This window comes from Nannobrachium achirus (assembly GCF_963921795.1).
Source record: "Nannobrachium achirus genome assembly, chromosome: 2".
Taxonomy (NCBI): Eukaryota; Metazoa; Chordata; class Actinopteri; order Myctophiformes; family Myctophidae; genus Nannobrachium; species Nannobrachium achirus.
The window spans coordinates 47832984-47845496 of record NC_137811.1 but is presented as its reverse complement, the minus strand read 5'-3'; the positions used below and the strand labels follow the sequence as shown (position 1 = coordinate 47845496).

The window sequence follows — 12513 nt, the reverse complement described above, 5'->3', positions numbered from 1 at the left end:
AGAAGGGTAGATTAATTAGGGAGAGCTTCAGAGAAAAAGAGAGAGAGAGGGCAGCACAGACTCAGAAGAGTGTCACTGAGTGGACAGACACTAGACACAGTGTCTACACATTATGAACCGTCAGCTGTAGCCTGTCTAATGCACTAACCTACTGACTAATGCACTAAGTTACTGTCTAATGCACTAACTTACTGTCTAATGCGCTAACTTACTAATGCACTAACTTACTGTCTAATGCACTAACTTACTGTCTAATGCACTAACTTACTGTCTAATACACTAACTTACTGTCTAATGCACTAACTTACTGTCTAATGCACTAACTTACTGACTAATGCACTAACTTACTGTCTAATGCACTAACTTACTGTCTAATGCACCTACTTACTGACTAATGCACTAACTTACTGTCTAATACACTAACTTACTGTCTAATGCACTAACCTACTGACTAATGCACTAACTTACTGTCTAATACACTATTACTGTCTAATGCACTAACTTACTGACTAATGCACTAACTTACTGTCTAATACACTAACTTACTGTCTAATGCACTAACTTACTGACTAATGCACTAACTTACTGTCTAATACACTAACTTACTGTCTAATGCACTAACTTACTGTCTAATGCACTAACTTACTGTATAATGCACTAACTTACTGTATAATGCACTAACTTACTGTCTAATAATGCACTAACTTACTGTCTAATAATGCACTAACTTACTGTCTAATAATGCACTAACTTACTGTCTAATGCACTAACTTACTGTCTAATGCACTAACTTACTGTCTAATGCGCTAACTTACTGACTAATGCACTAACTTACTGTCTAATGCACTAACTTACTGTCTAATGCACTTACTGTCTAATGCACTAACTTACTGTCTAATGCACTAACTTACTGTCTAATGCACTAACTTACTGTCTAATGCACTAACTTAGTGTCTAATGCACTTACTGTCTAATGCACTAACTTACTGTCTAATGCACTAACTTACTGTCTAATGCACTAACTTACTGTCTAGTGTCTAATGCACTAACTTACTGTCTAATGCACTAACTTACTGTCTAATGCACTAACTTACTTGTCCTTCATCCTCTGTGTTCCTTTCATCTCTCTCCTCTCCACCACCCACGCTCTCTCTCTCTCTCTCCCTCTCTCTCTCTCTCTCTCTCTCTCTCTCCCCTTAAAGCCCCCTCGTCTCCTTCTTGCTGTCTATACCCTGTCATCCCACACAGTAAAATCTGTCGGGGGCCAGATTTACGTACATCAAAGGCGCAGGGCAAAATGCAATAGTTGGCTTAAATTCTGCACTTGCAAGGTGTATGGAATTAATGTAACGCTGGTTATACAATCAGTGAATAGGGCCCAGTTCTAGTCGCAGAGTTTGAAGCAGTGTACCAGCACTGAGTTTTTTTAAATAAAAAAGATCAGAGAGAGTCTGAATTGAAGTGACTACTACTCATGAAACAGATCAGTGAATAAAATTAGGAATCACAAAATGTTCTCCTCAAAACAGACAGCAGGTTTGGGTGCCATGCATTACAGAACAACATTCATTGCGTGTGATATTCAAGGTGTATGTTGTACATTCTATTTATTCAGATGCCAGACAGTGAAGGAGCTTGATTATTGCTGGGTGGAAACGTTCAAGGTTCAAGGTCATTTCATAGAATAATTATTGCATGACTGCTTAATCTATAGGCCATGCAGTGATCATCTCTTGTTTCTCTCTTTTATAAAACCTATGGGTAAACTCCGTAATTATTATTCACTTTGTAGGTAGAGGAAATTGCATACCAAGGATGTCTCATGAAGTGCTGGAAGCGGAAAAAATCATCACAAAAAAGGAGTAAGCGCAAACTCCAACTCTGGATGCAATTGAACTTTATTAGATGATGTTTCGGCCATAGCCTTCACAGACATCACACCAGACATAAATAATCCTTTTTGACTGGCTGCTGAATTGGGTATTTAACAACATACCAATCATCCATTTACAAAATAATAATTGAGTAATCCGCCAATCCATGCTTAGCAACCGTTGCTAAGTACTACTTCCTCTAACATCAAGCTGGGGTGATGCAGAAAGCCTGGTGATGTGAGGCTAAGCTGGGGAGAGGAAACATGGTGGCTGTAAACATGATGTGAAAATGGGAGGTTCCCTGGCATCACAGTCTCCAGGGTGGTTTGTTTCTGAAGAGAAACAAAATGTTGACCAGATACTTTACTTGGATCTAGAGCTAGTGTGCAGTTTCTCATTTTTTCCCCATTTACAATTTTCCTCCACAAGCTTCCTTAATATAAGCAAATCATTTTAGGAAGATCCGCCATCCCAATTAACGCCACTCAACTTCTTATGTTTACTGGTGCTAGATCCCAGGAGTGTGTTGATTTGTCTCTCTGGAAAAAATAAATACAAAAATGTAAGATTGTGTGGCTACTGGGTACAATATTTAGTTCAGTGACCATCGTTTAGAAGCTGTGTTCACATTCACTCTCAACATGGAATTAATAGACTACTTTCGTTCACCTAATACCTAAAGAGACGGCCACCTATGTAACGCAGATAACGAAGATAGCAGGTCTTGCTTTATCTTGGATATAACCTGTCTTTGCTAATCATTTGAATCTGGTTTGCACCTGGTTATGCAAAACCAACCTGCTGCAGTGTATCTCACCTGACTTTGACCACCAGGGTGACATGCTGGGACTATCTGGATCAACATAACTCTCTCTCTGAACTTCAATTAGAAAGATGAAGCGTGTTGAATCTGCACTGATTACACCAGACAATGCTTTTTTTCTTTCTTTCTCAGTTACCTCTAATATTCTTTTATAAAATATATTGTTACACTTGGATATGATACTTGAAAAGAGAGAGAGAGAGAGAGAGAGAGAGAGAGATGAAGAAATTAGAGAAAGAAAGAAAAAGAAAAAAGATATTTTGGGTGAAAGGCGATTCTGGAAGGTGATATTCAGAATTGTCCTACGGGTGAAGTGAAAACCAGCTCTACTTGTTATTCTACATCAGTCACTCATACTCACACTCTGACACACGTACGCACACACGTGCACGCGCACACACACGCACGGACGCACGCATGCAACGCTCACACACACACACACACACACACACACACACACACACACACACACACACACACACACACACACACACACACACACACACACACACAACTTACATGTTTTATGGCATTAGATATGACAGTTGAAGTTTCATATTATATATTGCTGTAGACTGACAGTTCAGGTCTGTGGGGCAGACATTCACATCGCACCGTCTATTAGGGGGAAAAGCTCTCAGGGCGACGTGTGACTGTTTGACTTGCTTTTATAACACACAGAAGGCATGTTTAGGTTCACACTTACTGGTGGGAGGTGGGCGGGGATTCGGAGGTGTACAGAAGAAGAAGCCAAGTGAACTTTATATGATAACGTTGAATGTTTTGTATGACGACGTGCGACATATGTCATCAGCTGACATGAGTCAAACTTAAAATGCCAATCACACAGTGTAAATCACTGGTGGCAGACATCAAAATGAAGAGGTGATGAATGTACGCGGCGGTATGACAATATGCCAGGATTCCAAGCTGATCTCCTTACAGCTACATCGCCTTTGGCACTGTGTCTGTTGTTCAGCTGTAAACGCAGACACTAGTTACCTGTAAGTGTATCTGTTTGTTAAGCCTTATCTTTGTGCCGTGATATAATTGATACCACTAGATAGCAATTGATATTGATATGTGTAGATGTAGACAGCTATCTGCCTGCACTGTTGTGTTGCGTTATAAATATCTAAAAAGTGCAAAAGACACGCACATCCTAGATAGGGTGCTGGATAAAAAAAAAGCCCACCATGTAGAAAACACAACATCCACTCACCAGCTAGCTCCCATTTGCAGAGATTTATTATAGTAATGTTTCAAAGGCTCTGTCTCAGATTTTGAAGTCGGAGGAAGCCTTAGCGCTTGACACGTCACGATAATAAATCTTTGCAAATGGGAGCTACCTGGTGTATCTTTCCTACCCGTTGTAGATACAGTATCTACCAACAGTGTTGCATGTGTTAGTTTCTTTTCCGGTGGATATAGTAGGACAAGGGTCTTCAACAGAGTTACTACAGGGGGTCCTCCAAATCTTTGGGTGATAGTTTCTTTTTCTCTTTTTTTATATTAACCACTTGAACCCTAGTGTCAATATTCTGAGAACTTTGGCCAAAAATAGCAGATCTACAAGCTCACAACGCCTCGCGCTGCGAGGCGTTGTGAGCTTGTAGATCTGCTATTTTCGGCAAAGAGGTTTGGCGTAGAGGGGAAAAAAGAGCACATTAAGTACAGAGTGAAAGGTCAAGTTTATTAAGTATTGACGGTTCAAGTGGTTAAATATCTGGTGGTAAATATCAAGTGGTTAAACATGAATCCAAAATACACTGATGATTGTGCTGTCAGACAGTGAAACTATATGGAATCTATGAAAAGGTTGTGGGGGTCCCTGCTTCTTCTCTCTCTCAACTAAGGGGTCCTTGGCCTGAAAACGCTGAAGACCCCTGTAGTAGGATATAACACCCTACAAGTAAATCGTGTGTGAAAACCGCTGTGTCGTGAACAAAAAAAAAAAGTAGCTGATTTGATTTACCGATGGCGCTGTGTCTGTTATTCTCAACCTCCTCCATCTTCAGATTGAGGGCCGACTCCGTCTCCGACCCCGAGCCGCCGGCGACCGTGGCCTCCTGTTCCGACTGGTCGACGGCGCTGACGGCCGACTCCTCCACCACCCAGCTGCTGGGGGTGGAGCTTCCGCTGGCGCTGGCGGTGGTGGTGGTGGCGGCCACGGCGGCCACGGACGCGCCCAGTGTGCCGCTGCTGCTGCTGCTGCTGGTGGCGCCGCCGCGCAGGGAGCCACCCGCCGTCGTGTCCAGGTCGCTGTCCGAGTCGTCCATGCTGCGGGCCAGCTCGGAGCTGGAGGAGGAGTCCAGCGTGGCCAGGCTGTCCACCGTGGTGCTGCTGGGGGCCGGGGAGCTGGGCGTGGGCGTGGGCGTGGGCGTGGGCGTGGGCGTGGCGGGAGGAGGGGGCTCCGCCGCCGTTTCAGGGGAGACGGCGGCGCCGGCGGCCGCTGTCGTCACGCCGACGACGGAGGCCAGCGCTACCGCCGTGGCGGCCGAGGCCAGGACCTTGGTGCGACGGGCCGGGGTGGGCGTCTCCGTGACGGGGGTGTTACTGGGGGTGTCGGGGAGCGGGGTGGTGCCGGCGGAGGTTGAGGTGTAGTAGTCGTCGACACTCGGGGTGGCAGGGGGAACCGGGGCCTTCCTCTTCCTCTGCTGGCTTTCAGAGCCGAGGCCCATCTATGAGAGAGAGAGAAAGTGTAAGGGAAAAAAGTATTCTCTCTCTGTGTGTGTGTGTGTGTGTGTGTGTGTGTGTGTGTGTGTGTGTGTGTGTGTGTGTGTGTGTGGTCTGGCCATAAATCAGTCTTTAAATCCTGGGTGCCAGCGCTGAAGCACTACTAAGTAATGAAGTGGATGGAGTTCTGGCAGGGATGGGTCTGCTCACATCCATCAAGAGTGCCAGCATTCCTTTTAAATTAGCCAACAACAAGACATACAATATCTGGCAGCAATACAGTAGACCTGATGCAGTGCTATTCTGATGCACTAAACTGATATCAGTATTTTACTGCACTATGTCTTTGAGGCAACATCGACCACCAATCACAGTGAATTGAAGTGAAGGGGGAAAATAAATCAGTTCCCCACGATGCCTCGCTTTCAAGGGATGTGCGGAATAGGGATGGGACTATAAGCGATATTATCGTTTATCGTGATAAAAAAACACTCACGATAATCGTATCGTGGAGAAAAGATTTATCGTGATATCGTCCTCCGTCATGCACTGGGATCAATTCACCTTTTATTTGCCGAGCTGCTTATCCGGTACCACTTAAACCCTCTGTAATTGGTAAAAGGTACTTATACTGTATGTACTTGATAAAAGTCTTTTTTTCTATCAAATGTCTTGGCCAAAAAATAGCCGATCTACAAGCTTGTAGATCTGCTATTTTTTGGCAAATGTTTCGCTCCAGGATAATGGATTTTGATTATCGTGATTCGTGATAATATTGTAAATCGTGATTTCTTTTGTCACAATAATCGTGATATGAAATTTCCATATCGTCCCATCCCTAGTGCGGAGCCATCGAAAATCAGGTAAATACAAAAGCCTTGGCAATTAATCTACATTAGTTATGGCAAAACTATGGCAGTCTAAGAGTTAATATCACATATCAAATTAATGGAATTCCCCCAAATCAAACAGACAGTATGCTTTGGAAAAGGAAAGCAGTAAAGTCAAGTATACGGTACGGTACGGTGAGTCGTAGACATTGAGCTGAACATGTCAGATCACCCATATGATCTTTACAGTCGAGAACAGTGGTTTTTAACCCTTTTTTCATATCAAGGCCCATTATTTATACAGCATTTGAGCCATGGACCACCATTTGATGACCCACAGCTCAGACCTAAAACTTCATTTTGTTGTCGTTGAATAAGATTTTGTCCACAATTCCATGCTGTATTGATGTGGTACCATAGGAGAGATAACAGTCAAACGTTGTCAAAATAACAATTCCTCTACATTCACTCTAATAGAGGGTATGCGTGTGACATCATCATCATACCCGGAAGTTATGCAGGAACGCCTACCGAGTGGCAAAAAACTACTTTCTGGCCTCGAAAGCCCATACATCCAAACAGAAAGTCCTATCTGATTGCATAAAACAATGTTAAACTCACTTTGCCAATCAATTTGCCACTCGATTTCCCATTCACTTTATGCATGGGCAATACCCTCTATTGTGTGGACTTCTTGTAAATTAAGTAATACAGATTCTTTACAATAATTGAACTCTTGAGAGTGTAAAATGAAACCAAATGGACCCGTAAGGGTTAAAAACTACTAGTCTAGAGTGTGTTTCATAAGTACGAGAAAGAATATAACATAACACATACTGTACAATATAGCCAGAGATGGAAAACAGGCTTATGGGCATGGCTGATGGAGAATCACCTCAGGCTTTGCCATCCCAGTAAAAACGGTGAACAAACGTAATGATTGTGAAATTGTTCTTTTGCACCCACAGGTGATGGGAGTGTTCATTCCATACTCTCGAAGAACTTTTGTACGAAACCAGATTGCTCAGAGCTATATTGTCAGCACAACCATCCTCCACTGCGGAGAAGTCTCATGGTTTAACCCATTAAGACCTGAGGTCGATTCTACAAATGCTTTCTAAAACCTACTTGTTTTCTGAAAAACATATGTTGCGCATGTCAAGGACATGCCAAAATTATATGTATTTGGCTGTGGCCCGGCATCGAAAGATCTTGTTCCAGGGACTCCCAGAAACAAAGATTTTAGTAAAAAATCCACAAAGTCAAGTCCAAAAAACATCGCTGATGCAACGCATTGTGGGCTTGTTTGCCACACGGCACTGTCAAACAACAAAGGATAAATCAGTGGCCTCGCTCTAAACACAGACTTCACACCGCAGACACACACTGACACACACACACACACACACACACACACACACACACGCACACACACACACACACACACAGTAACCAGGCTCGCTCACTGCTCGGTAGAAAGCACACACGTTTAATCATCACTCAACGTCACTTTAATTGATCAAAAAATGATAAGGTATAATTAACAGGTTGAAGATTAAACTGATTCATTTGGTAGTGATGGCAGACCGTTTACAATTAGACGAAAAAGCTATGTATGGATAGTCCCTCACGGTGAAACTCACACGATTGTCACTAGGGCTGGGGCGGTATGGATTTTAGAAAAAAGTTGTTTTGAATGTAAAAAATACATTTTAAATACATTTAAATAAAAAGATATTAACTCGACATGCGGCATGCATTACACAACCACGCTATGGCGGTATTGTGGTTATTGCACCCAGCCCTAATTGTCACATTTCTCTTGTAATCTATCTAAATTTGATTTAAACAAATAACAAATAGTTCGCTCGGCTCGACCACAATGACTGTTAGAACACTCTCTCATTTTCTCATCATGCTATCCCAGACTGCCAGTACTTTGATTTCTGGCATTTTCATATAAGAGAAATGTTTTATTCTCCCAGTACTTTTCGGGAGGATTACTATAGCAGTGGTTCTCAACCTGTGGTAAAGAAAATTATTTGAGGGGTCCCCAGATGACTTAATGGCTTAATGTGCAACATTGTTATCTCACTCAGAGTAAACAACTCAACATAAAGTTTAAGTGTATAGAGGGTATATTATGCACATTTCTAAAGTGAAAATTTTAATACCTCTAAAATGACAAATTAAACATTAGCCAAATTGTCAAATATTAGAGGCAGAAACTGTGAAAATATATTTTCACAATAAAACTGTGTTATACGAAATGTAATGCCTCAACTAAGTGCTCGTCATGGCCATGGGTGGTGTGTGTGTGTGTGTGGGGGGGTCCCCCAGTTAAAATATGATTATTTTGGGGGTCGCGGCCTGAAAAGGTTGAGAACCACTTTACTGCCCAAAAATTGCGAGCGACAAATCGTCCGCCACACAAGATCAGAGACCATTTCACATCACATGAGGTGAATTTCAAAATGTCCACTATTATACGTACGTCCTGTGCTGTGGCTCTGTGAAAACGGGGCTATACCAACACTTAAAAAAGCAAGAAAAAGAAAAGCCTTATCTGGCTGCAGGAATGAACAGGGGCAGCTTCTCCCCAACATGCCTGGAGCTGCATGCAGTGGGGAGCAGGCTGGGAGCAGATCAGGCCACCTTGCCTCTCAGCGGTACTTGGGTTCACACAACGTGAACTCGTTGAACCCACTGCATGGCATGCTATGGAAGTTCACCCCCCCTCCTCTTTCTCTCGCCTTGTCCCCCCCCTCTGCTCACAGTGAGTCCCTCTGGCATTCATAGATCTACATGAATACAGACATACCAGCCGTGGATGTGGGCCAAAGTTGAAGCTGAAATGGATGACTGACTTGCCTATGAAGATGGATGCGTGTGTGTGTTGGTGCACGTGAACATGTGCGTGTGAGTGTCTGTGTGTGTGTGTTTGTGCGTGCGTGCGTGTGTGTGATGCCTGCAGAGTGGCAAGTGAAACATAAGACTGCAGCCCAGCCCCTGCTATGAAAGGAGGAACAAGGCCTCAACACGCACGCAAGCACACACACACACACACGCGCGTCTTCTCTATATGTGTATAAACACATACCAACTCCAAGTATACATAATACAAACAAACACACGTGCACAACACAAATTGTCTCTCATACGCACAAATGCCCGTCCCCACACGCACGCACGCACGCACGCACGCGCACGCACACACACACACACACACACACACACACACACACACACACACACACACACACACACACACACGCGCACGCACACGCACACACACACGCACACGCACGCACGCACACGCACACAGAAGAAGGAACAGTACATCTCATATCTCAGGCTGTGCTGGGGTATATGGATTAGGGGGTTGCTAAGGGTTGCAGGGTTAAGTGTGTGTTGCTCTCATGGGCTTAGTGGCGCCATGACTGGGAACGCAGCATGTACTTAGGATGGTTCTAGACTGAAGCCACAACTCTGTATTACACCACATCTCAAGGTCACCCATTGCATTAAGTCAAGCTGACTTAAGCATGCATGCATGCGTGTACATCTCTGGCATTGATTTGGAAATATTTCACAACAAGTGCATTTTACTACTGTTCCACAGAGACGGAGGCCAAAAACTGTTTTCTGCGGCGAGCGCCGGCGACAGTAGCCATTGCATCGCCTCATCTCCTACAGTGTTTGTGGATCTTGTTGACAGCGCCTTATTGCTGTCGGAGGATGAAACGTGTTACTTTTTGCCCCCAAAGACGGAAGGTACCGTTTCAAGTCTGGAAACCGTGTATGTCCAAAACCGTTCGTTTTGCATTTATCATTTTGAAAATGATTTAAACTAGTGAAAATAGCCGATCTACAAGCTAGATAGTAGATCTGCTATTTTCACTAGTCTTGTGCGACAGTACTTTGCACCACTGGTAACAGTCCTTGATTTGGCAACATGGCAGGACAACATGTTACATCAATAATTCAAACTAAACTATGGTGATGATGGACCAAATGTGTTTATTCTGGTAAAGTATAGGGACATAAATCAACATACAGTCAAATACAAGGGGATTGTACTGGAACTTAATCCCATAGCAGATTGATTACTTTATGCTTCTGTAGACAGGGCACATTTAGACATTAACCACGAAGCCCACTGCATGGCATGCTATGGGAGTTCAAGAGTCCCCCTCTCCTCTGGAAATGTGGAAACTGAACTGTTCTGATGCAATAGTAAATGAATATAACTAGTAAGACGCCTCAGGGCCAGATGACCATGTCTTGGCCATCTGGCCAGTGATGTATATCGGACCAGTTACCCATATATGGAGACCCCTGGTACCCATATATGGAGATCCATGTATGGAGATATGCTGTGAGAGCCCAAACATGCTTACTCAGTTATTCGTTATGTGAAAGTCCTATGATGTCTATGACCTCTGACGTCAGACCTTCATACCATATGAAGTCTGTTAGATATGGGCTTGACATTGATGACATCAGGGAACTCCATACAGTATATGGGCATAAAAGGGATTCTGTTAGTGTGACATCACAGTGAAGCCAGAGCGTGATGTCAGAGTGGCAAACCCATTCTGTTAGAGTGGTTCCCCTGACATCACAGTGATGTCAGAGCATGATGTCAGAGTGACAAACCCATAGACCGTAGAAAAGTGTACACGTCCAGACGTCCAGATGGATGTGCCGTTTCACATACTAAACTGTGACCTTTGGTCGCAATAACCCTATATACATAATGTACTGCGGTCCCACAGGGGTCTATACTTGGTCCCTTATTTAACACCCTCTACACACCAAATGGCTTTGGTGGAAATAGGTAATCTACAAGCTCATAGTGCGTTGCGTCGCATTTTTGCTGAATGTTAGCCTATTATGACACACCCAGAATAGGGATTCTAGGGTTCAAGTGGTTGAACAGGTGTAGAATTACAGATTATTACCGTAGTCGCAGACGGGTTAAACCAGTGTTCTTGGAAAGCCACACAAGGCAACAAAAAACAAAGGATATTTCCTATTATGCTTAATGCTGCTGCAGACTGAGGTATACCAAACGGAGGCACCAAACGGTGGGTAAAAAGTGAAAGAAGACAACCGCTGCAATTTTAAAGCAATGGCTTCTGAGGGAGCGGTAAAACAGTGAAACGCATCCGCTAAGCGTACATTTTCCGAGCTGGGACACACACGACACACAAAGAAACGGGTCGTAGCACCAAAAATCTCTAGCATGGCTCTAGTCTATGGCTCTTCACTGTGACCAAATATTTCCAAGAGTCCCTTTTCTGGGGCCAAACACACGCTTGTCTGTGGATCGAAACCCCCAGACCGCATAGAAAAGGAAAATTAAAACTACTATATGTAGATCTACAATCTCAATCAATCTACAAGCTTGCAATGCAACACGTTTGTATACTTGTAGACAGGGGTGTCACAAGGGGGGGAAAAGTGGGACTGAGTTACTAGGGCCCAAGGTGGAGGGGCCTGGAATTATTTTATACTTTAGCTATTGAGAAATGGCAGATATACAAGCTCACAGCGCAGCACCGAGTGCCAAGCTGCGAGCTTGTAGATCTGCTATTTTTTTTAAACCTGAAAATGTGTGCAAATCGTTGAATATATGTATTTTTAAGCGAACATTAATTTTGTAACTCAAATGTTGCTTCTGGGAGGTTCCTGGAACTAAATATTTTGAGATGGGTGTCCGTGGCCAAATACATATCATTTTGGGGGTCCTTCACATGAAAACGTTTTAGCAACACTGACATAGAAACATAGGTTTTTCAAAAAACCTTAGAAGGATTTGAAATATTCAAAGATTTGCACACATTTTCAGGATTTTTCAAAAATAACAGATCTACAAGCTCGCAGCGCGGCACGCTGTGAGCTTGTATATCTGCTGTTTTTCAATTGTTAAAGTACCCAGGGCCCAGAATTTGGTGCAACACCCCTGCTTGTAGATCTGCTGCATTTGCAGCGTGCAACACCGCTGCACAATTAAGTGCAGTGGTGGGGTCTTAGCCGGCCCGAGTGGGCAAGTGGAACGTGCGGTCGGCTGGCCCTGAGCGTCTTAATAATGCGTCCGGGCCAGCGGGCCATTTATAATGTCAGGCACAGCAGGCGGAGGATATTATAGGATTTGTTTTCAAATTCCGAGGGTGGATGGGGGAACCGCTAGGATGGCGGCGGGGTCCATGCCCTGAGAAAAACAAGACGGCATGCGAGGACACGGGGCATAATTTAACTGAAGCTCGACAGCACACAAAACCCATAAGAAGCCATGCAATGTATA

General features: G+C 43.7%; 1 protein-coding gene across 4 annotated transcripts in view; it reads right to left on the bottom strand.

Moving 5' to 3' along the window:
• Nucleotides 1-12513, bottom strand: part of cobl (cordon-bleu WH2 repeat protein) — a 159962-nt gene that overhangs the window by 29359 nt on the left and 118090 nt on the right. For all 4 annotated transcript variants that reach the window (XM_080720938.1, XM_080720937.1, XM_080720940.1 and 1 more), the window contains one exon: nucleotides 4673-5378. In XM_080720938.1, the coding sequence (XP_080577064.1) occupies nucleotides 4673-5378 (706 nt within the window). The remainder of the gene's footprint in view (nucleotides 1-4672; nucleotides 5379-12513) is intronic.